The sequence below is a fragment of the Lissotriton vulgaris genome, chromosome 5, assembly GCF_964263255.1.
Source record: "Lissotriton vulgaris chromosome 5, aLisVul1.2, whole genome shotgun sequence".
NCBI lineage: Eukaryota > Metazoa > Chordata > Amphibia > Caudata > Salamandridae > Lissotriton > Lissotriton vulgaris.
In genome coordinates, this window is record NC_141693.1 from 1,780,174,888 (window position 1) to 1,780,200,707 (window position 25,820).

General features: G+C 46.5%; 1 protein-coding gene across 2 annotated transcripts in view; it reads left to right on the plus strand.

The window, feature by feature from the left end:
• PLEKHH3 (pleckstrin homology, MyTH4 and FERM domain containing H3) overlaps positions 1-25,820 on the plus strand; it is a 253,299-nt gene that overhangs the window by 194,082 nt on the left and 33,397 nt on the right. The window contains exons 7-8 of one of the 2 annotated variants that reach the window (XM_086924097.1): positions 4,406-4,703; positions 23,660-23,867. In XM_086924097.1, coding sequence (XP_086780223.1) covers positions 4,406-4,703; positions 23,660-23,867 — 506 coding nt within the window. Of the gene's footprint in view, positions 1-4,405; positions 4,704-23,659; positions 23,979-25,820 lie in introns of both variants that reach the window. The other variant, XM_086924096.1, reaches the window with a different exon arrangement.

The window sequence follows — 25,820 nt, forward strand, 5'->3', positions numbered from 1 at the left end:
TACCCGTCAATAAGAGGATCACTTTCCGACTGCTTACCCACGCACACAAATCACTCTACGACATCGGACCAGATTGCCTCAACTCTCGACTGTCCTTCTACACCCCCTCCCGCCAACTTCGCTCTTCCAACCAAGCCTTCGCCACTGTTCCTCGCATCATCAAGACCACCATGGGAGGCAGATCCTTCTCATACCTGGCTGCCAAAACATGGAACTCACTCCCCGCTTACCTTCGCCTCACCCAGAACCACCTAGCGTTCAGAAAGCAGCTTAAAACGTGGATTTTTGACAAATAATCCACCTCCCCTTCCTAAGCGCCTTGAAACCCTCTGGGTATGTAGTGCGCTATATAAATGTTTTGACTTGACTTGACTTGACTTGTAAGAGTGCATGTCCAGGAGCAGACGAGTACTACTTTCCTCATCTCTTGTAATGGTAGTGCGTCTCTAGGAGCCGACCAGCAGTCCATCGGGCGACTCTTGCAATGCTGGTGCAGCTTTTCATAGGACGAGCACTTCATCCCTCCTCTCTTGAAGCAATAGTGTGTCTGCAGAAGCCAACAAGCCTTAAATTCCTCATTTCTTGCAGTTATAGTGCACCTCTTGGAGAGGACAAGCTCTCCATCCCTCATCTCTGGTGGTTATAATGCGCCTGTGGGAGTACTCAAACAACCAATGATCCAGCTTGCGGTGGTAGTCTATCTCTAGAACGCAAGCTCTCCCTTCCTCATCTCTAGCAGTGATAGTGTATCTCTTTAAGTCAAGCACCCCATCTGTTGTCTCTTGCAGTGATAGTGCATCTCTAAGTCAAGCACCCCATCTGTTGTCTCTTGCAGTGATAGTGCATCTCTTTAAGTCAAGCACCCCATCTGTTGTCACTAGCAGTGATAGTGCATCTCTTTAAGTCAAGCACCCCATCTGGTGTCTCTTGCAGTGATAGTGCATCTCTTTAAGTCAAGCACACCATCTGTTGTCTCTTGCAGTGATAGTGCATCTCTTTAAGTCAAGCACCCCATCTGTTGTCTCTTGCAGTGATAGTGCATCTCTAAGTCAAGCACCCCATCTGTTGTCTCTTGCAGTGATAGTGCATCTCTTTAAGTCAAGCACCCCATCTGTTGTCACTAGCAGTGATAGTGCATCTCTTTAAGTCAAGCACCCCATCTGTTGTCTCTTGCAGTGATAGTGCATCTCTTTAAGTCAAGCACACCATCTGTTGTCTCTTGCAGTGATAGTGCATCTCTTTAAGTCAAGCACCCCATCTGTTGTCACTAGCAGTGATAGTGCATCTCTTTAAGTCAAGCACCCCATCTGTTGTCACTAGCAGTGATAGTGCATCTCTTTAAGTCAAGCACCCCATCTGTTGTCACTAGCAGTGATAGTGCATCTCTTTAAGTCAAGCACCCCATCTGTTGTCACTAGCAGTGATAGTGCATCTCTTTAAGTCAAGCACCCCATCTGTTGTCTCTTGCAGTGATAGTGCATCTCTTTAAGTCAAGCACCCCATCTGTTGTCACTAGCAGTGATAGTGCATCTCTTTAAGTCAAGCACACCATCTGTTGTCTCTTGCAGTGATAGTGCATCTCTTTAAGTCAAGCACCCCATCTGTTGTCTCTTGCAGTGATAGTGCATCTCTTTAAGTCAAGCACACCATCTGTTGTCTCTTGCAGTGATAGTGCATATCTTTAAGTCAAGCACACCATCTGTTGTCTCTTGCAGTGATAGTGCATCTCTTTAAGTCAAGCACACCATCTGTTGTCTCTTGCAGTGATAGTGCGTCTTCAGGAGCCAGCAAGCACAACGTTCCTAATTTCTTGCAGTGAACATGCAGTCTGTACTTCATCTCTTGCATGGATAGTGCATTTCTGCTAGTACTCAAGCGCCCTGCCAGTCATGCATCCTTTGCAGACACAACGCATCTCTAGAAGACTAGCACTCCATCCCTCATCTCTTGCAGTTACAGCGTGTGTCTAGGAGACACGCTGGCACTACAAGCGATGAAGGATGGAATGCTTGTCTCTAGGAGACTGGCATTCCATCCTTCATCTCTTGTAGTGACAGCGTGCCTTTAGGAGACTGGCATTCCATCCTTCATCTCTTGTAGTGACAGTGTGCCTTTAGGAGACAAGCATTCCATCCTTCATCTCTTGCAGGGATGGTGTTTATTTAGGAGACAAGCATTCCATTGCTCATCTCTTGCATTTACAATATGCATCTAGGAGACGAGCATTCCATCCCTCAACTCTTGCAGTCACAGCGTGACTCTAGGAGACATGCATTCCACCCTTCATCTCTTGCAGCAAAAGCGTGTCTCTAGGAGACAAGCATTCCATTTCTCATCTCTTGTAGTGACAGCGTGCATCTTGGAGATGAGCATTTCGTCCATCTCTTGCAGCAATAGTGTGTCTCTAGGAGACGAGCATTCCATTCTTCATCTCTTGTAATGACATCATATCTCTAGGAGTGAAGCATTCCATCCTTCATTTCTTGTAGTGAAAGCGTGTCTCTAGGAGTCAAACATTCCATCCTTCTCTTGCAGTAATAGTGCATCTCTAGGAGCTCATAAGCACGCTACACCTTAGCCCAGATTTACAAACACTTTGCGTTGGGTTTGTATTACTTTGCTAATGCAAACCCAATGCAAATTGCGATTTATGTTAGATTGTCACCAAAAGTAACAGAAAGCTGCGCAATGCGGTTCCTTGTGTTACTTCGCATCAAGGGCCCCTTCCATGGGTGGTGCACGGATGTTCCCATTCAACCAACCATTGGTTTTGATGCCAGTCCCTATCCATGAAGAATTGTAGACATGGCTTCGCAACAAAATCCTGCCCCTGCTTGAGTCAGCACATCTAGAAGAAATATTTTCGTTTCTCCTCGTTTTTGCGTATTTGCACGTGTGCTGCATTGTACAGTACGCATACAAAGAGGGAAACGGGATAGTACCATAACTTTGTAGCTAGCATCCTGGGCGCCTCCACTGAGCCTCCTACTAAGATGCCAAATGCACTGATGTTTAGCACCAGGCTGCCTGGAGCCAGACTTGATTAGCTGGCTTCTGATCACATGGGATGCTGAATAGTGCACAAGTGGTGAAAGGCGGTACTGCTGCACTGGATTGCTGTAGTAGAGTTCCTTGGAATTGACGCAGCTCTGGCAGAGTAATAGAATAATACATGTATTTAGTAGTGGTCCGTTTACTCTCCAAGTTTGAGTCCTTGAGTTGCAAATCACATCAGATGTCGTTTAACTTGATGACCCATCTTGCTGGCCATGTAAGTAGGATGCTGTCGCTGTAGTCTGCCCCAGTGAAGTTAGACGCGCACATCTGCGTTTGGCACAGGTGGGCTTTAAGGAGTCCATGCTCTGGGGCGCACGCTGTAACGCCACTGTATTTATTTTGTCAAATATTTTGATCTGCTTTTACACAGGCGCTATATGTAGTGCTATGCGCCCCTGTTTGGTGCTGCGAGGAATAAAAACCTGTGATTTGATGATCCTTTGGTACCCAGTGGGTTAGAATACCTACTGTAAAAATCCGTGTGCGACCTGCAGGGGACACTTTTGAATCCAGGCAGGGTTGGTTCAGCCGTCCATCCGCTTGAGGTTGATACGATCGCTGAGTTGGACGATAATAATGCCCGTGGTGAAATCTTCACGAAGCTGCCAGCTAATTGCAAGGTTAAAACAGCGAGTTTCTGTTCTCTACAAAGATCCTAGAAGCGTACAGTCTGAATGTGCTCCTGAGGGGCTGGCGCGGCTTTGGGCGCCCTGGGGCGGTGGGGCTCGCTGCGGCTCTATCGATCTGTTAATGAATGACTGCTGTTTGCGGTCCCTGCATGTTCGTTTGGAAGTAGGAGGGGTGGGGGTGTGGGGACTGGGTGGTGATATATTTCGCTGGTGCTCTAATGCTTGTCTCTCGCATTGATTGTATAAGTCTCTCCTTCTTCTCTCCTCCTTATATTAGCTTTTTTCTATCAACTTTTCCGAAACATATTAGTTGACTGCCCCCTCTCTCCCGCTGTCCTCCACATCCTTCCGCTGCTCTTTGCCTCACACTTTTCTCACGTTTCTTCTTATTGAACCCTCCCCCTTCTTTTCGCCTTTTCTGTCTCTTCCCTCTGTGCCGGAGTGCCTCACGTTTTCCTTTTCCGCAGCCCCTTGCGTTTCCCACCAAGACCTCCAATGCCACCCTTTCTTTCTCCCCCACATTCCCTTACTCCCCAAGCCCCCCTTTCCCCCCCCCCCACGGAATCCCTCCTCTCTCCCATTCCTCGTGCATCGATACATGTTTGCTGGTACCCTGTGCAGTGTTTTGGACTTGGAATGTTGCTTCAAGCTGCTCGCCTTGCTTCTCTGTGGACGGAATGTGTGGTCGTGAACGCCCCTCTCTCTCTCCCTTCCCGCAGCGGACAGCGAGCGAGGCTACACGACGCTGCCCGAGGAGGCCCTGAAGATCTTCAACTCGCTGCAGCAGCTGGAGGCCGAGGCCGAGCCGGTGCCGCTGATGCAGGGGGTGCTGCAGACCTGCCTGGACCTGGAGCCGCTGCGGGACGAGGTGTACTGCCAGCTCATCAAGCAGACCACCGGCTGCCCGGCCCCCGGCGAGCAGGCCGCCCTGCGCCTCTGGCAGCTGCTCACCTGCATGGCCTGCACCGTCCTGCCCAGCGCGCCGGTGCTGCGCTTCCTGCGCTTCCACCTGGAGAGGTGAGACCCCTGACGCCGGGGCGGAGCATGCATGATCCCTCCAGGTTTTATTGTTTTGTTTAAAAAATCTTTATTTCAAACATTTCAACTAGCACACCATTGCGTTGTTTCTTGTATAATAACTAATAAAGCAAACCTTATAGCGTATGCACACAATCCACTTTTCTTTAAATATAAGCCTGTCATGATGAAGCATCAGGCAAGACACACAAGGGAATGGAGGCAACGATCAAAATGGCTTCAATACACCGGCAGACTAAGTTCATTGTGTTGTTGGCCACTTGAGATATTTGGTCTCAATCGCAAAACCATGTTGTGCCTAATTTCAACGCAAGTGTGCAAATGGCATGATTTACAAGTGTGAATTCACATATTTTTACACTCGTACATTGATTTACTCACGCATAAAATGGCATTGCTGTGGTCTAATTTTGCGTGGTAGTAAATGTTTCTCATGCGTGGATTGTAGGAGTTCCAAGACAGGAATTCCCTTACGCTGCCTTGCACGTGGATGCACAGATGTGATCAGAAGTGCAACAGAGCCAATGGATCAAGTCGATGTTCCATTGTTCCATGTTCTATGCAGTGGCGGCCGGAATCAGAATGAGAATGACGATTTAACAGACCATTAGATGAAGTGGGCTAACCCAACTCTCCCCCTGTATATTGTTTATATGTATTTATTTTTATTAATAAGATTATTCAATGCTTGAGGCTTGTGAACAAGCTGTCTCTAGGCCAGACCTAAAAAGAGAGGGGAAAAAATATTCCAATTGGCTCTGTATACATTAGTAACGCAGGAGCCCGCAGTCATGTATAAAACCCGGTCTCTATTAGCTGCTCAACGTTAATAAGTTATTGCAGTTGATTACTGACCTCACAATGCCTACTGCGATAGCCTGCAGCCAGAGTGAAAGGCCGGTCATGGAGGACCATCCTTAAAACACTGAAAATGGTTACCAGGTTTCCATCTTCTGATATATTTTATTAGAAAGAGATCGTGATGAGTAGATAGGAGATATTTATGGCTGCTTTAACTAATTATAGGAAAGATAGAATCTTTCTGCATGTTTCTTCACGTTCTGAGCTACAGCTTTAAAAAAAAGGCTAAGTCTGTTTTGCATTCAACTGATTCTAATATATTTTTGCAACAAGTAACTAAATGCTTTTTGTGTATAATTTTGCACTACAAATTTACTTCAATTGTTCATGCCTGCACACATCCCATCTCTTTCATATGAGAGTGCTACACTCCAAGATTTTAAGAAGTTTGTGGGAAGGTTGATGGTGTGACCATGTGTTATAAGGAATGAAGTTCCCCCTGTTATGTATTATGAGGATATTGCAAGTCACCTTGGAGTTCCATCACTTTAGAAAGCAACTCTGCCTTCGGATGTGTTACTCTATATGGTCACGGAACTTCTCTATGACTTCCAATATCCTTATAATGCACAGCAAGAGGTACTTTATTTTATATATATTAGGTTGCGGGAAAAATGGAATTCACTAAAGGATTCTGTGAGCACTGATGGAAAAACGGTCACTTGTAGCTTCCCAGCAGCTTTAATGGAAATATTTATGCATTCAGCAAAGTCAATGAGAGTTAGTTTGCGACTGAATTTTTCTAATTTCGGGCTCCTTGGTTCCAGATGTTATTGAGTAGGCAATCCGGATCCAAAATGTCACCATGTCCAAAATGACCAAACAGTAAAACGTAAATAAGTTGTTAATATATTGGTAAATAAATGATTTCCAAGCTCTTAGCAAAAATGTATTTATCAAAGTTTGATATGCCAACTACTGTTTAAAAGCATCAACTTTTTTCTAGGATGAAAAGTATGCTAGACTGGATTGCACACTAATTAAACTATGAATTTTCCTGAAAGACAAGTCATATTGCTCGATCTGTAGCAGCTCCAAGCTTATATCACGCACATGTTTATTGAATAGCCACTGGCTTGTATACCATGAACAGATGTGATAGACAAAGTTTCGTTTGTCATGAGACAGAAAGTACTTTTGGAGCTCATGTTTGTTGTCGAAATGCTGGTAGCAACCCGGGAGGGAATGGAGTCTGCTGCCTTGCTTGGCATCTTAATGAAAAGCTCTTACAACAGCTGGATAACAATTCAGGCCAGTGTTGTTTTTATATCGCATTAGCGTTTGCTTTTTATAGTGCAACACATTTTAATACATGCCATTAATAAGGCTAGGCACTGAAGCTCTTTATTTGTATTTTATTGTGTTCTAGTTAGGGCTCCTATTTTATGGTATTTATTTTTTTAACATTTCTGTTTGTATTGATCAATATTTATTTTTTGCTAATTTTATACGTATTATCCATATTTCATTTGTGTTTAGTGTAAGCATTAAGCTGCAGTGGGTATATTTCCACATTTATTTGACCTATAAAAGTATATTCAGTTCTAAATTTCTAACGTGTTCTGGAAATTTCCGGTACAGTGTAATCCTATAAAAACATTTATATTGTAGAAAAGCTCAGAAATCCTCTTCAGTTATTTTCACCTCATTAGGAAAACTTTTTTTTTTAACTTTTACTTGTCAATCTGTACAGTTACTGACCTGCCGTCCATACTTGATTAACAGTAGTGAGAATTGTCCAAAAGAAGGGTTTGTTTTATGCATTTTCCCAATATTTAAAAATTAATATAGACCCCAAAATAGATTTTCCGTCTGTATTTATCTGTAAAAATGGAAAACTGTGAGTTTTAATTATATTGTCTCATTTATATAGCACTTCATACCCCAGACAGAATTGCAAACCTTTCCGATTTGCAAGAGGTTCCCGAGCGCCTTTCGCAGTGCTTTGAAAATCATGTTGATTCACCAACATGCCTGGGGTAGCAGAAGTGACATCACATATTATTTTACATTAATGACATTAAAGAAAGGAACTGTTAAAAATGGGGGTTTCTAGTTGGCAGGTACGCTGTCCAAGTGGGGACCCTTCTTCCCAGTCAGGATAAGGGAGTTACACTTCTAAAATAACCCCTGCTCACCCCCTTGGGATGAGCTCAGAAGAGCCGGCTTTGGCAGGCGTTGGTTTTGCGGTCAGTGCAGTAGTCGTTGGGCCCTTGAAGTCACACACGTTCCAGGTCTAACTCTGTGCTGTTGAAGTCTGGAGCGCCGGCGTCAGGGCTGCGGTGTGGTGGGCGGTGCCCTCTGGTCGTGGTACGGGCAGTGGCTCGCTGACTGTCATCCAGCGGCGTTGATGAGACCCAGGCTGTGGTGCAAAGTGGGATGGAGCTTGTCGCGGGTCTGGCAGGTCACAGTGAAAGCAGCGACATTGTTTAAGCTGTGTTGGCTGACGAAAGCGAGTTACTGGCGCAGATATTGGTGGGCCAATGCTGCGGTGTGGGACGGGGCGGTGCGTCGAGTAACTTACCAGCGATGCCCCCAAACACGGTGCAAGCAGCAGCGTCGATGTCCGCTTGAAGCGGCGTCGGTGAGACTAGGGTTGCGGGGTACTTCCCGAGAGGTGTCCACAGGTCATGGTGCAAGCAGGTGCTCGGTGGCATTGTCAAACGGCATTGTCAGTGAGACCAGGGTTGTAGTGTGAAGTGCTGCTGTGCCCTCTGTGGTGCCTTCGGGCCGTGGAGTGGGCAGCGGCGTCATTGACGGCGTTATGCTGCTTTTTCTTCTGTTGCAGCACAAAACACACCGTTCTGTGTAGCAGATAAAGTTGAAGTCTTTGTTGTTTCTGAGACTTTTTGAACAGGGGACAAGCTCTACCTCAAGTTCTTGTAGCAACTCAGGGGAAATGGATGCCGAAAATCCAGTCCATTCATTGCCCAAGACAGTAGCAGCCACTACTGGCCAACACAACAAAGCAAAGTGGTAGTCTCTGCTCACAGCTTCTCTAGCCCTTCTTCTTGGCAGTTTCTTGATCCATAAGATTTCTAACGTTCTGGGGTCAGGGCCCCAATATTTATACCACATTTTCCTTTGAAGTTGGTGCAGTTCCCCGGGCACACATCATCCAGTTCAGCCTGGGTCAGGCCAGGTTCACTCCTGGAGGGGGAGGCAGCTTTGTGGAAGGCAACCACAGTCCATTCAGGTGCTAGTGTCAACTCTATCAATCTCCCAGGAAAGGCAGTACACACCCCAACCCCGTGTCTGTTTAGTGCGACTGCACATCCCCAGCTCCTGTCACTCCAAACCAGACAGGGAATATACAAAAGGCAGAGGCCCACCGGATGGTTACGCAAGAAAGTGCCCACTTTCGAAAAAGTGGTATTTTCAAACACACAATATGAAAATCATCTTTACTAAAAGATGTACTTTTAAATCATGAGTTTAGGCATACTAAACACAATTTTTCTATAAGCTCCCACTGGCAAGCTACATTGGTAAAGTGTTAGAAAGCAGCTCCCATGTTAACAAATGGGGGAGATAGCTTTTCAACTGTGAAAACGAAATACACAGTATTTCACTAGGACATCAAAAAATACAACACTACATTTCCCACCTTTTGGGACTACCTTAGGGGTGAGTTGGATGTAAGAAAATGGAAGGGAAGGGCCAGGCAAGTGGGTGCACTTGCCTGGTTGGCATTTCAAAATTGCTCCTAGACGTTGTAGTGGCAGATCTGAGACACCTTTGAAAAGCTACTTGTGTGGGTGGCACAACCAGAGCTGCAGGCCCACTAGTATCATTTGTTTTACAGGCCCTGGGCACACACAGTGCACTGTACTAGGGACTCAAGAGTAAATCACATAAGCCAATTATGGAAAGGCCAATCCATAAACACAATTTACTGTAGGAGCATTTGCACTTCAGTACTGATCAGCAGTATTAAAGTGCACAGAAACACTAAACTAGCAAAAAACAATATCTCGAAAACCACCAAAACCAGTAGCAAAAAAGACCATGGAAATGAGCCTAAAGAAGCCAGGTCTAACAGTGACATTGTATGACATTTGACCCACGATCTTCCTAGGAAGTGATGATGCAAGGCACAAACCCTGATGAAATCACCATATTTACTGTTTCTGACACTACCTTTAATAGGGTGCTGACATGATATGCAATGGGAACATTACTCATTTCTCTTTGTTTTACATGAAAAATGGTGTTGGTTGGAAGAGGACCTAGTGATACAAGCAAAGAACAGCACTGGGACCCTAAATTATTTGTAACCACAGACTGGCATTATTTATTAGTTCACCTAATGTATACAGAAACAAGAAATATGGTGGTGAATCATAAGAAAGGGGAAAAAAAAGAAAATTAAATAAAACAATTGCAGTTCTTGTAGCGAGTAAACCAGACTTCTTCTAGGATGGGTTTGGAGGTTCTTTTCTGAAAACTATTTTTATTGGTTGGTTGGTTTATTTATTTATTTATTTAAAGTTTTATATAGCGCGAACAAGATCTTTGCAGATATCAGAGCGCTTAACAGAAGCAGTAGGTAGGATAAACAAGACTCCTAAATCAATATGAGATTCCGTAGACAGTGAGTTGCAAAAAGCAGGGTATCAATCATACACGAGTATACAGAGTAATAACAATCAAGAAACAATAATATGGAAACAGTACAATGTCTAAACGGATAAGATTATAGCACCCTAGAGGGTGAATCAACATAATGTTGAAGGCAGAGCAGTAGTCAGTAGTGGGTGCATTGCAGGTTATTGAGGCACTCGAGTCCTAGTGTACAAAGGTAAGTATTCAGACAGCCGATAATGAGGGAGCCAAATTCTGTCATTGTTCCAGTATCAATAGTGTTCAGGTTTATTTAGCCATAAGGATGGCCTTCACCTCTTTCTTGAAGAGTATAGTGGACGGGATAAGCCTGGTTTCTGGCGGGAGTGCATTCCAGATCCTAGGTGCCATTCCAGAGAAGGAGCGTTTGTATGTTTTTTCCTTCCGGAATCTCTGTGGTTTCAGGAGGAGAGTGTTTGTGCTTCTGTTGGATCTTGAGCCTCCTGATATGGTCAGCTTATGAGAGAGGTAGTTGGGTGCCTTGTGGTGTACGGCAGAGTGTGTCATACAGGCAATTTTCAACTGAATTCTGGCTTCAATAGGCAGCCAGTTCAGGGCTTTTAGGTCAGGGGATATATGCGAGTGTTTTCTTGAGCCGGTGATGAGTCTCGCGGCCGCGTTCAGGGAGGCTCTTAGGGGAGCCGTTGTTGTCAGGGGGAGCCCGCTGAGAGCCACAATTCCGTAGTCTATGCGAGGAATGACTAAGGCTTGTACCACAGTTTGGAAGTCCTTGGGTGGAAGGAAGGGTTTGAGTTTTCTCAGCGTGTTGATTTGGAAGTTGGCTCCTTTAGTTGCTATGCTAATATGCTGCTGCATGTCGAGATTGCAGTCCAGTGTGATGCCAAGGGATTTCGCTGAGTCCACGATGGTGGGTTGGACATTGAGTGCGGTTAAATGATTGAGCCAGGTTTGGGTGATGGCCTTTTTCGCAGGAGGAGAGATCAGAAGGAACTCAGTTTTCAGAGCATTTAGTTTGAGGTGATTGTCGGCCAGCCAAGCTTGGGTGTTTCTTAGTGTGGCATTCAACAGTTTGATGTCTTCAGGGGATTGAAGCTTGAGGTAGAGCTGAGTGTCATCGGCGTACATATGGAACTGTACCTTAGAGGATTGAAGCAATGTGGTGAGTGGTTCCATGATGAGGTTGAACAATGTGGGGGATAGGGAGGAACCTTGCGGAACGCCCAGTGTTACTGGCACAGGCGAGGACAGTGCGTTGTTGATCTTGAACCTCTGAGAACGGTTGTGCAGAAAGGACGTGAACCATTTGAGAACCGTCCCGGATATGCCCATTCTGGTATTTAGGAGCTCCAGTAGATTCTCGTGTTTGACCGTATCAAATGCTGAAGAGAGGTCAAGAAGGATGAGGAGGCAAGACTCATTGTGATCAAGGATTTGGAGGGCATCATCTATTATGTGTGTCATGGCCGTTTCCGTGCTATGTTTTGAATCCGGATTGGTGAGAGTTGAGGAGGTCAAACTGCTCAATGTGTTTTGTCAGTTGGAGTTGTACGCATTTTTCTAACAGTTTTGCTAGAGTGGTGATATTGGTGATAGGACGATAGTTGTTTAGGTCGGCCGGGTCAGCTGTGGGTTTCTTGAGTATAGGCGTTACTTGCCCAATCTTGAGGGAATCTGGGATGAGCCCTTGTTGCAGGGAACAGTTGATGATTTTAGTCCAGAGTGGGAGGAACAGGGGGGTGAGGACTTTACCAGCATTGGCAGGTAGGGGATCTGTGTGATGATTGGCGGGTTTCAAGGTGACCAGCAGCTTGTGGATTGATTCTTCGGAATAGGTGTCGAAGGACTGGTTGATTGCTTTATTTCGATATGCATATATCATAAAAGCAGTACAAAGAGTAAAAGCAGCATGTCGAAAAATGTGACTGTACATTGAGAATAAAAAGAATAAAAACACATTTGATCAGCATAAATTAACTAAGACAGAATTAAATTGATATGGACAGTCTTTTAAGTCGAATCAACCAAGCCCATTTTAAAAACTTGGAAACGGCACAGACAGTGGGGGGGGGGGCTGTATTAGTTAAAAGGATCCGGAGGGCGACCGAATGCTGGCGAGTGCCCAATTCTCTGCAAATTGGTTTAAGCCATCGTGATCTGGGGCGCCCATAGTCCGGACATTCAAAAAGAAAGTGTGGCACCGTCTCTGGTTTGTCAGGACAAAGGGCACAATGGCGTGATGCGGGCTGGGATTTGTTCCACCTGGAGCAAAGGTCGGCAAGGGGTAGGGTTCCTAACCGGAATTTAATGTACAAAGACCGGTCCATGGCGACGGTAATTAAGTCCATGTAGGGCTCGAAGGCAATGACATCTTTTATTAGCAAGAAGGCTGCGGTGGCTTTGCAGTGCTGCTGATTGCTGATGCGCTTCGCGAAGACCCATTCCCAGTAAAGTTTTTTTATGGACTCCTTTGGGGGGGCTGAGTGACTAAGCCAACAGGAGTCCAGACCTAGATCCCCTAAAAGATGTTTAATTTCCCGGAGCCATTTGATCTTGTGCCAACCGTCGGAGCGCATCACCTCTGCTAGTCCGTCAGCGTAGGATTTTAGCTCCGGAACCCTCCACAGGCGAGCCCAAAGCAAAAGAGGTCGGAGGCGTGCCTGGTCCCCAATTGCTTTACAGCCTACATCCATTAGGACTGGGAGTGTCGGGCTACTCATCGGGATGGCAAGGAGGTCTTTAATGAATTTGTTCTCGGCCATGCTCAGTGAATCCACTTTACCTAGGCCCCACAGTTCAGCTCCGTAAAGTGACGCAGATAAAGCTCGGGCTTTATAAATGTCTATTAAAGGGGCAACACATTGCTTGGTTGAATTATTGTACTCCTTGAGGAGGGCCCCCCCCACCCTTTTGTGACCAATTGTCATTTTGTTGATGTGGGCGGTCCAGCTCATCGCATCACTTAAACGGATTCCCAGGTAATCGAATTCTGCCACTCTTTCAAGGGGGGTGGAGTTCAAGATAGGGGGTCGGCCAAGTTTACGAGGTGGGTGCATGACTAAATACTTGGTTTTGTCCACATTGATGACTAGTCCTCTGATAGTGCAGAAGTCCTGGAAGCGGTTCAGGAGTTTCTGGAGACCTTGGGGGTTTTTCGAAATGAGGAGGGTGTCATCGGCGAACAGCAAAGTTGGGACTTTTACGCCTCCCAAGGTGGGAGTGTCTGCTGGTTCGCCGAGCAGGTGCTCTACCACCCCATTAATGTAGAGGGAGAATAGGGTGGGAGCCAGAACGCAACCCTGCCGCACTCCCCTCTCGACCCTGATCTTATCGGTCTTTTCCCCATTCAAGCCCCATCTAACCTGGGCATAGGTGTTGTTATGCAGTTTGATGAGGAAGTTTAGGATGTACGGAGGCATCCCTAGGCCATGTAACACCCTCCAGAGTTCCTCCCTAGGAACCAGGTCAAAGGCAGTCTTCAGGTCGATAAAGGCCAGGTAGAGACTGCCTTTGCCTAGCTCCACCACCTTCCAGTACAATAACAGGAGCCTGAACACTTGTTCGATAGTTCCGGTACCTGAACGGAACCCGGCTTGCATATCAGACAGAATGTGGTTGTCGTCCACCCATTGTACAATCCTCCCCAAAATGGCTTTCCCTGCCAGTTTCTGACTCGAGTCTATTAGGCTTATGGGCCTATAGTTCCCAGGTAAGTCCCGGCAGCCCTTTTTGAAGATAGGGACTACCTCTGCTCCTTTCCAGGAGTCTGGCACAGATCCTCCCTCGATGATTGCGTTAAGAAGGGCCGAGATCAATACCCCCCATTCTTCAGGGTAGGCTCGGAGGATGTCCCCAGGGAGACCGTCCGGGCTAGCTGCTTTTAATGGCACCAAAGTTTTGATCTGCTTTGTGACATCCAGTACGGAAAACAAGTCCAGGTCTCGGTCTAAGGTGTAAGGCGGGAGGATGAAGGGATCATTGAGTGGGCCTTCAATGGCGGAATAGAGTGTTTGAAAGTGGGAAAACCATGTCTGAGCATTGATGCTACAGGTCCTCAGTGTGTCATCGGGACGGTTCCTGTTTCCCACCAAGTCCCAAAAGCCTTTGGCGTCTTTCCCACGACTGGCAGCCAAGAGGTCTTGCCAGTAATTATCCTCCCACTCCTTCTTGGCATTTTTTTGGCAGAGTGAATAGTGCCTCCTGGCCACCCTAGTCCTGGAGGGTATTTTAGACTTAACCGCTTCAATAAGAAGCGAGTTCGCCTCCCTACACTTCTGGTTAAACCAGCCCTGTCTAGCCCGTATACGGGGTTTCCTCCTGTTAGTACTAGCTGGGACTACGAAAAGGTCACTAATGGCCTGGGTTAAGGTGCAGAACCTAATGGTCACCTCCAACAACCCATCCTCACAGGGGTCAAGGTTATCTAGAGCTGAGATAAGAAGCTGCCTGATGACAGAGGTTTTCTCCTCTGAGAGCGACAGCTTCGCCCACTTTAACCGACGTCCACAGTTGGAAACTGCTGTCAAGTCCGGGGCGGGATTACGAGTGGTTCTGTTCGTAGTGCTAGATAGCCACCTATGGGACAAGGTGAGCGAGAGGAGATTGTGATCACTCTCTACAGATGGTATGATCACCATGTCCTTTACCATGCTCCACAAGTTTACGTCAAGAAGAAAATAATCAATTCTTGACGTGTGTCCAGGCCTGTTGTAAGTATGGGCCCCTGCTTTATCAGAACCAGTCCTGCCATTAGCAGCCCTCAGACCAAACTCCATAGTTATGGAGTTAATCTGAAGGGCCACTTCTGTCCACTTTTTGATAGGGCTGAGTTCTAAGGACGGTATCTCCCACCTGATGTCATGTTCCTCTTGATCTTGTAAAATTTCGAAATCCCGGGGCTCAAAGGTGCAATTAAAATCGCCCGCCACCAGAGTGCAATACTTGTTAGGTGACGAACGGAGCAGGGCTTCTAGGCAAGTTATGACTGGGAAATCTCTACCCCCCTTCGTACCTCGGGCATAAATGTTAAAGATGTTTAAGATGACTCGACCCTGAGGGTTTTTCAGGGAGATGTTGAGGAGGTCCGGGCATTTAGTATCCCGCTCCACCACCCTGCAGTTGAGTTCAGAGGCCACCCAGATGAGTAGGCCGCCTGAAGGGCGACCCCTACCAGTTCCTGCGTGGACAGCTGGTAAATAGTGGGTGGAGTATCCTGCCTTGTGTAGGGGCTCCTTACTCCAGGTTTCATGGAACAGGCATATGGAGTATTGCTCCACAAGCGAATTCCAGTCGGGCAATGCCAGCTTTCTCTCGAGGCCTGCTACATTCCAGCTGAAAACCCTAAGAGATGGGTCCGTCACAGCCGCAATGCTACAGGTCTCGACAGGAGCAAGTGAGTCCACAACACCCTCAGTTGGAAAGCCAACTGGGGGGTCAAGTGGTGCCCTCGCCTCCCCTGGTCCCCTTACAGTCTCAACAATGACCTGGTCTTGTGGTGTGGTCGGAGGGTTATGAATTTTAGCAGAAGGGGAGGACTCGACGTCGGGACTCCAAGCCACCAAAGCCTCCTCAGGAGCGTCACGGAGTCAACAGCCCAAGAAACCCCAGTTCGGTAGTGGTGGAACTGGATGGGACTGCGCTAGGGTAATTCCTGGGAAAAATTGGCCATGGACGTTGTTTTGGAAAGGGGGCCCGGGATGGATAAAAGGGGTAATCGGGGCCGTTCGCGGGTAGAAGAAGGATAGATCAACTGCATCGACTCCCGGACCGGCCACGGTTCGCCCTTGGGAGCATATTGAATGGGCAGCTCTTATGTCTTGAAAATTGACCACAACGCAGTCTCCCTCAAAAGGTTTTTTCCCGTGTCCACTCCAGCCCACCCTACGCACCCCAAGAATTAGGCCATCCACGCCCAATGGAAGAGGTCTGTTGGTTTTCAGCCAGTGGATGACCTTATTCTTTAGCGCCTGGTGAGTTTCCTGCTGTGTATCTTTTAGGGGGGGAACTTTGGTGAGGACAACAACATACGGGTGGCATTCGGGGGGAGATTAACCGGGGGGCACTTATGTGTCGGATTCTGCGGGATGGCCACTGGGGAGGGATTTTTAAACGAAGAGGTGGTAGGTTTAGCCTTAGAAGTTATCGCTACTCCGCTGGTTTTAGCCAGCGCAGCAGCCGCGGGTTGCAAGTTTGGACCAGCCCCTCCCTTCTGTTGTTTCTTGTGGGCAGGATTAGGCGCAGGTGTTATCGCTGCTCGGGGGGGGGGGTACCGTGCACTTGAGCTGCATGAATGGAAACACTCGGCCTTGCCTGCTTCGCACTGGCCTGGGAAGCTAAAGTTGGTGCTTTCCCGGTAGCCAGTGTCTTGGCTGGCAGTGTCGACTGGTCTCCAGATGGTTGGCTCACTGGAACCCCTTTACCAGCATTCCTGTCTGTATTGGCCTCACTAGGCTTTGGCTGTAGTTTCAACAAGGTTTTCAGGGAGAAAAAATTGTCCCTGGTGACCTGTTCAAACTTGTCAAGCCTATCCCCCAGGCTCTTAACTTGGTCAAAGAGTGGAATCAGAAGGGACTTTACCAGTTTCTCGAGGGGCTCGAGTGAGGGTCCCTCGTTTGGCGGAAAAAGTATTGCCGGGACCAAGGGGGGAGGTATCGGGGAATCGGCTGCAAGCTGGGGGGGCTGGGATTCCCGAGAGATTCAGGCCCTCCGGAGTCTGAGTGTGGAGAACCCCTTTGAAGCTGTGTCCTAGGGCGCTTGTAGAGCGTGGAGTAGCTTCCCTTCCGAATATTGGTCCCCCTTTTCCTTTTCCTGTGGACCCGGGTAGGTCTAATCTGGGGCAATGGTTTTGGATCGGGTGAGGGAACAATAGAACCAGATTGAGACTTACTACCGGTAGAGCTAGCTATAGAATGAGCGGGGCCGGAATCTACAACCGCAGTGCAAGGACTGCTGGGGGGAGAAACTGATATCAGGCTTTCTATCCTGTCTATTCCTGCCTCTAACGCTACAATATGTTGCTCCCCAGAAAGGGACCCAGGCGGAGGTGCAGTGGGGATAGAGGCTCCCAGGGAAGAGCGTTTGGATGGAAGGAGGTCAAGTGAGAGGCGGCGTTCCGTCATTGCAATCTCCTTTTCAATGACGGCGGCCACCCTGGTGATGAATTTGTCCATAGTGCCAATCATCGTGGAGCCCCCTGAAGCACTTTCTCCACTGCCCCTCAAAGCTTTGCCGGAGCGAGTTGACATGATGGCTACGGGTCCCGCTGGTGAATTCCGGGGTCTTGGACCCGAGGCAATAGATGTAAGGGGGGTGGCCCAGCCCAGCCTCTGTCAGCCCCTGACTGCCACAGACTGCCCGCCCTTTGCTCGGGCTTCGCTCGGCGTCCCGCTCGCGTCCCGCTGAGCGGTTACCAGTTGATTTTGTGCCGAGCGTTGCGGCCGGGGGGCGTGTCTTGCTGGGGGCGCGGCCGTGCACACCTGTGCAGCGCAGGGACTTCTTGTCTTGGTAGTCCCTGCAGCTCGCGCCTTCAGTTGACTCAGATCTTCCCTCCTCCTCCTTTCTCCAACCGCAGCTGATCGCACTCCAGTGGCCTCGACCTCACGCCGCGCAGCGGCACCCGCGAAGCGGGTGCTGCAAGCTGTTACCACACGGCGGGGCGGTCAATCCCTCCAGGGATACGGGGAGTCCAACTGGGAAGCGGAAGCAGAGTGGCGTTCCGGGCGGTAGCAACCGGTGAGTTCCTCAGCACGAGGGGTTTTTATTTTAAATGGGCTCAAATTGTGCATTTTAAGGCACAGTTTCACATACATTTGTTAAAAAGCCATAGACTTAACCTACGAAAAATGACTCTCCCCAGGAAATGAACCCCTTGCTTCCAAAATGTTATATGGGAGTCAAAAATGACTCCCATTGTTCCAGTGCCAGTATTTTGTCTTGGGTGCCGCATTGTGGCCAAACATTTCATACAATATGCCAGTCCCAGAATTTCGAAATTTGTGCCTTCTATATACCATTGATGACCCTAAAGTCAAAAATGATCACTAGTATGTCCTGTCAGGATGTGAACGTGTTCGCTTACACGCACATGCCACAGACGTTCTCCCTTTTGCATAGATTTACCTTTAAAGTGCTAGCGTCAGCATTTCACCATGCTTGCCAACTATGGCAAGAATGTTCCTCCAGTCTGTCAGCGTAGCGATTTTTCCACAGGTGCCCGTATGCCAAGAAGTACATCCAGTATGCCTGCACCATCATTTTGCCACAAGGGTTCCACTAGCATGCCCGTGCCAGCATTTTGGCACAGGTTCTTGTTATGATAGGAATTGTTTTCAGTATGCCTGCAGCATTTTGCCTTGGATGACGCTGTAAGCTAATAATTCTTTGCCAGCACAGCACTCCATTTTTATTCTCCCTCACCTCTACTCACACTAATGCTCATTCACCAGCAATCACTCATTCATTCTCTTTCACTCACTCTTCCTGTCAATCATTCACAATCATCTAACTCTGACTCACGTATACTTAATCACATTCACTTGCACTCATTCTCATTCATTCTTACCCACTAATTTTCACTCATTTATTTGCACTCACATTTACACTTAGTCTCACTTACATTGTCCTACACTCACGCTTTCACTAACTCGTTCCCCATGACTTAGTAATTCTCAGAATTACACTCCCTTTCATTCATCATTCTCACTCCTTCACACTATCTAAGCCACCCTCACTCTAATATTTACTAATTTGTCATCACTCACTTAGTCACTCATTCTCACTTACTGTCACTCACTTCTCACTGATTCTCATTCACCATTGTCACCTACTCTTGCTGTCTTTCATTAACACACACTTACATTCACACTTACATATTCACTGTCTCACAAAACTCTCTTCCCCGCAAGCATGCACACGACATACATTTAAAAACATTTTTTTTTTCTCACCTCAGCTGCCCAAACGATGTAGGCATGGTTAAGCAACCAAAGACTACCTCCTGGGGTCCAGCCAGGGGTCCAGCCAGGGACAACAGAAGGCCTGACTCTGTGGGCATGGTTAAGTGACCAAAGAGTTGGGCCACAAATAACACGTGTCAACAACAGTATCAGTGTGGGGTTCAGAGGCGGACTGGCCTAATGGAAAAGTGGCATTGACCTAATGGAAAAGTGGCATATTCCCTTATAGATACCACCAGGGTTTCTTCTGGATTGCTTATATAACCTGGGCCCGATCAAATGTTCTTTGTGAGTCTGTAGCCTTATGCAGATTACCTAAATATTTCCTTTATTTAATCAGTGGATGCTGGCACCTCTGGGCACATTTGTCATAGGATTCCATTTGTGGTTTTCTTTCTTGCCTTGGTCGGTTCTCTTAGATGTGGTGCCTGTCTTGAGAACAGGGTTTAGAACTCCGGCGTGGTGTTTCCCCAGCCTACCATTCAGACATTAGACTCGTAGTTCTTTACCTTGTGACCTCTGTGGACCCCCACAGAATCCTCTGTGAATCCCCTCTTGAAGCTAGGGCCCCCGCCTCAGCAGTTTTTAAGATTTGAACCTCAAAACAGTGCACAAAAATACAGAAAGCGTATACTCCAATAAATACACAATTTATGGAATCTTTGATTTAATTCACAAATAAATAGAACAGACAAAAATCAAAAACTAAATTTTGGTGGAATAGTTTGAGCTTTCCAAATGCGGTTTTATCTCTTAAAGATGACACAACATGCTAAACTCTAGCATATCACTTTTTCTAAAAATAGCACCACAATGAGTAGCCAAGATTTTATGGGGGATGTTGAGGCTGGGTGAGGGGTGGCAAGGAAAGAGAGTTAATCTGGGTGCTGTGGGGAAGCAAGCAAAATGGTGTTAATGCGCGAGAGACACTAGCTGTCTGTCCCAGTGGAAACATCCTGATTATAGTCCTACAAAGGTCAGACCCTATTAATAATGAGAGTAGATTTGATCCGGTCTCCAGGCGCTGATAACAAGTGGTCTCACCGAGAGAGTGGTTCTCACGGTGTCCTTGGAAAGGGCGAACCACTGGGTTGCTTGCCCAGACGATTCGAACGCATCGACACAGCAGTGGGTCCCTTAACCCAATGAGTTGTCTTAAGTAGTTTTACCGAAAAAGGGGTTTTATGTTTTTCGTAGACACTTATTTAAGCAGCATCAACTAGTGAACGTGCAGAAGGGGAACAACGTCTCTGGTGACAGAGCAACAGGGACAGTACTCTGCGACGCCTTGTATGAAAAGACTTCCAGAACTTTCTAGTCTGGTCTTACTAGTGGGAGCGCTGGCATGGTATCCTAAATGACATATCCCAGGTTTAAAAAGATGCACCACCTTCTATTTTAAGCGAGAGATGGAAGTCTGCCATATTTATTTGTTAGCAGTTTGTTGTAGCGCGTGCCTGATCCAGTGGCGTCTGAGTGAGCTCTTTACTGTGAGGCACTGTTTCTCAAGAAAAGAAAAACAATGCATCGGGGAATATCATTGGTAGTGAAAAGCAAGTTAATTACTGCTGGCAGCACTGCCCAATGGCACTGAAGTGATCACTGCTGGTGCTATCTCATGGGGTGGCAACTAATGTAATCTTGTCTTACATGGTCACTATTCCAACACTAATAATATTAATAGTTCAGGATGATTTCCATTGAACATAAGTAGCTCTTATTACAAAAAAGGTTGGAGACCCCTGGCTCTGAAAGAAAGGGTTTATGTGTATACAGGGGGAATCTAGTTTCAACTTTTGAGGGTGCTTCCTAAGAACGATTTAGATATGGTTCTTTGTTTTTCAACCAAGGTGGTTTCAGTGGAATGGATTCAGAACTTTGTAGAGCAGTGATCCTATTTTAAAGTGCGCGGCATTGCGTGTGATGCACACCATTTGGAATATAACATTGTGCATTGGTAGGTAGTCATTTGATGGTACTGAGAGCTCGGGTTAGAGCAGACTTGCTCCCATGTGAAGGTTTGGTATCCCTATGGGTAAAGCATTCCTGCCGTCGAATAACAGCATGACCAGAGACTGTACATCCGCTTAAAAGCCTGATTCTGGCAGACAGGATTTAAAGTCTTGGGGTTTACTTTGATAAGGGGTGTTCTTTGCATGTAGGCTCAGATATTTATCTAGCATTAATCCCTGAGATTGTGAGGATTCAATGATGTTATGTTTGCACTCCAGTACATTGAATCCAGGCACGATGAGACCGAGATCGAGCCCTGAGGCGAGACCCTGAGTAGGAATTTGGTCTCAGGTGGGTTTAATTTCAGGGGATGACCAGATTTCCACGATTGAATATCTTCTCAAGTCTGCTCTAAAAGGAGCATAACCTGTAGGAAGGCGACTTTTAGGCATAACCGCTATCCTCTCCAAAGAAATGATACGAGTTGACCGCTTGTTTGAAAAGTATGGATGAGGTTCCAGCTATTGTGGGTTGTAATTTAGATGATCTACTCGCCGCCAGGGTAGGGACATCAAGGTGTTTGCTTTCCCTGGCCCGTTGCATGGGCCTTTTTACCAGCCATTTGCTGCTACTTCTACTTTCTCCGAGTTGAGGGAGAAAGTTCTGGGGTAATTGTATCACCATTCTGTTTACCCGAGTTTCTGACTTCGGAGCGGTTTGTTTCGCAGTAAAAAGGCCCAGAATAAGCCTCTCTGTGTTTGTGCATACCAGTTAAAATTCTAAAAGCAGGTGCGTTTTTTTACTAGCTCAACAAAACTGCAAAACTTTAATAGCAAGCACTACCAAAAGTACTATTGGTAGTTTCTGATTCCATGGGAGTTCTTCGTGTGTTTAGTTTTTTTTCCTGTGAGGTACATGTTGCCAGAATTAGGTGGCCAATGTCATGTTAAACTGCGATTCATGTCCAGTTTTTTTAGCCAAAAAAGCGTCACATTTTAGGGCTCTAAGTTCAGCACTTATGACGATAAGTACAGCCTTGAAAATTCAGGCATGCAAAATGCTGCAACCGAGATACCCAGCACTGGCTGGTGGTGTCACACATGAAACGAGGCACATTGACATTTTCCACATATTGTTGCAATATTGTACATCTGCACATCACGCTCACTCAGTAATTCATACAGACCTGTGCCCCTGAAATATATTTCACCACTGCTTCTGTCCTGCACTGCACTTGGTGTCCCCCAAGAGGCACTTCACGCAATGTCAAGAGAGGTATCTTATAAATTGTTCTCATGGGGCACTTTACCGAGGGTTCCAGTGAGATCACTTCATCCGGTGCATCCCAGATGCATGTCACTAAAGCTCTCCTGAGGTAGCAATCACATTGTCCTTCCCTGGTGAATATCGCCCTCTTTCCCTATCACCAACACCCTGTGGTCCATTGATGCACCCCCTGTGCCTGCTGCACATGATTATGTAGAACTAATGGTCTTTGTGCCTATGTTTTTTTGTAATAGGCAAAAGGTAGAATTAAAGCGGCCATTCAGATAAGATGCTTTCAGGTTCAGTTTACTGTGCGTATTCGATCTTTGCACTTACCTTAGCCGTAGCCATTGCAGATACATTTAAAAATCAGGACCGCGCCATACGAACAGCATAGTGCATTCATGGTCATATTTCCCAGGGTATTAAGTTAAATAATTATGGCAGATGGAGACGGAGGCTGCTGGTGTTGTGTAGGAAATATTGGTAATAAAACGAAACAAGCAAAAGCCCTCCACTTTCACCCTAGGGGTTTGCCAGTATTTTTGCCGATGCTGTGCAGCATCGGCAAAAACAAAAATGACCCAGACATCATTTTGTTAACTTTTTAAAATTTACCATTCTAAGATGGCGGATACCACTTTGATCAGAAAAATGATTATAAACTGTGGAAAAGCGCTATTAAAAAACAAAAAGGATTTCCCTTAATGTGGACCGAGGAAGGGTACAAGTCATCTAATCAAAAGAATGGTAAAGAAGCTATGCTCAGGGGGAGGGACAAACACAAGAGGGTATAAAGCTATTGTGGAAGAGGTGTGGCGCAGCAGCCAGGGTGCCTGACTCCGGACCACAGGGTTAACAGTTCAATCCCTAGTGCTGGCTTGCAGGTTAGGCCAGCACCATGTGACTCTGGGCAATAGCTCGCGTAATCTTTCCGACGGCCCCCAGTGCCTGGACACCTATCCGGAGGTAGCTGTGTGCTTTACAAATGCTGGTATTTCATTTCATTTCATTTCATTTCAATAAGAGGCAAGCAAACGATTGACAAGGAATCCAACTAATGGTAAGCAATGGGCTGGCTCTTAGCCCAGTGTAACATTTGGTATGGTCCACAAAAGACGATCTAAATTCTTGTGGACCTACAAGAGACCTCATAATGTAGCGGCAAGTTTCCTAATTTCACCTGTACCTACATCAGCACACAGCTTCTGCGGTTACGGTTTGGTTTTACGTGTTCCTGAGCAGGTTTAGTTGTCCAGGTAGTTGCTAGGTTGTGCTTGGATCCTGAAAGCCTTCTTATTTCTCTTGAACCCCTTCTAGGACGCAGGAGAAGTTTCCAGACACTGAGATGGACCGGTACTGCTCGTTTATCTCCGAGTCCCTGGAGAAAACGAAGGTGCGTGAGTGTGTGCCCTCCTGGGAGGAGATCTCAGTCCTCATGCAACGGCAGCAGATCCCTTGCACTGTGCACTACCCTGGCGCCGGCAACTGCAAGATCGCAATCAACTCCCACACGACGGCGGAGGAGGTGAGCTTCTCTCCCGCACTGGGCAGGCACAGTACACTGCGCGGGCCCTTCCCTGGCATGATGGTAGTGCCGTGGGCTACTGGGACGAAGATCAGGACTCGCCTGTATTTCGTAAGTCGACTGCTTGGTGGCGGGAGGTTTGGGCCAGCAAGACCCTGCATGGAGGGGGTGCAAGGGTTGCAGGTACAGAACACTATTAACTAATTTTTTTTTAGGAGAGATGTCTACCTATCCTAGCATGTGCTGTTATGATAATATCACAGGACTTAGCTGGAACTCTAGCCCTGTCCTGTGAGCTGTTACCATAAGCTTTGAGCAAACCGTGATCCTTGCCTGTAGCAGAATAGCATAGTGTTAACCTTTGATTGTATCAGAGTACACCACTGTGCACCAATTTAAAAAAGAAAAGTACTTTAGGACAACTGAAAGACTAATCGTAGGGCAGAATAAGCTTTGACTGTACAGGGTAACTGCAACACTGACAGTAGACAACAACCGACTGTGAGGAAGTACTGCTGTGCTGAAAGTAGACAAGCACTTCCACTCACGTTACCAATCAGTTTACACACCCGACTACAGGATATTACTACAGTACTCAAAAAAGACGCAAACTCCTTTATTATACTGCACCGAAGGAAGTTGAGAACACCTCCTGTATTGTAGGAGCATACCACATTACTCACCGGAGAGGAATCCCTACTCTAGATTGTAGGTGCATACCTTGATTCTTGTAAACAAGAACCCCTCTTTCTTACCATCTGGTCATACCATTTTTTTCTTTTTCTCCCATGAAACAAGAACTTGTGTTCTTCATGTAAAAGATTAACACAATATTGAAAGGAGAACCGACCCCACTCCAGTAGAAGATAGGATCTCTGTTCCGACTGTAGGACAGCGCAACAACTCTGCAGGAAATCTTCAACCTCACATCTCCACAGTCCTTGGAGATGTCTGCTTCTCCAGCTGAGCCTGCAGAAAGACAGTTAGGAAAAGTAGGGATTGAAAAGGAAAAAACATGTCTGTTTGCACACATCTTGTACATCATATATACTCCAAAGCCCACCCTTGATGGAGCACATAGTGGTCACCTCGGGGGGAGTTGCAGAAATGCCCTATGCGGTGTTGGCACTTGCTTGCTAACGCAGGAATAAATTCAGGCAGTACCCATGAGTGCAGCCTTGCATTCATGTGTAGATCGGGAGTGGCAGGATTTAACAGACGACTTTCTCTGTTACAGACGCACTCACACCATGCAGCTCTCCTGACCTTTCGATGAGACCCCTTGGTCAACAGCAGCCCTTTGCTGTTTAATCGAATCAGCCCTAACATTAAAAGATGTTAAATAAACCTGCAAACATTTGTTTTTAGGTTAATTAAAGCTATAGAAAGGAAGTAACTAAGGTTTCCTGCACCACTTAACTCGAGCAAGGCTTTCATTTTAAAGATCTCTTGCAACAAACGTATGAAAATTATAGTCTATTCCAAATTCAAAAAGTGTATTTCATTAACATACAGAACCATTTCACTTTAGCACATCAAATCATAGCAGTGCATTGACAAGTGCTTTTTATAAAGTGGTATTTTTTAAACATGAATTTAAGAAACATGTGTGCTTCCTTCCACCCACACTGACAACAATCACAACAGTGAACTAAGAGGCAAGTCTCTTGTTACTTGTACTCTTTGGCTGGCCTGGGTTGTTATTATGCATGGACAACATTATAGTTTATTACATCCTAAACAGGAGACAGTTTCATGTAGCGCACATCCTGGTGTCATGTATTTCAAGGTCCTCTTATATGTGATGATGAAGAAAAAGGTGTGAAAGTGAAATAAAACAATTGCTTAGAATCACACAATTTGGTCAAGTAGGGAGCTGGGATTGATCCTAGGTTTTCTGGTTTTACATTGTGCATTTCAGCCACTAGATTTACATGCTTCACTCCCCCTACA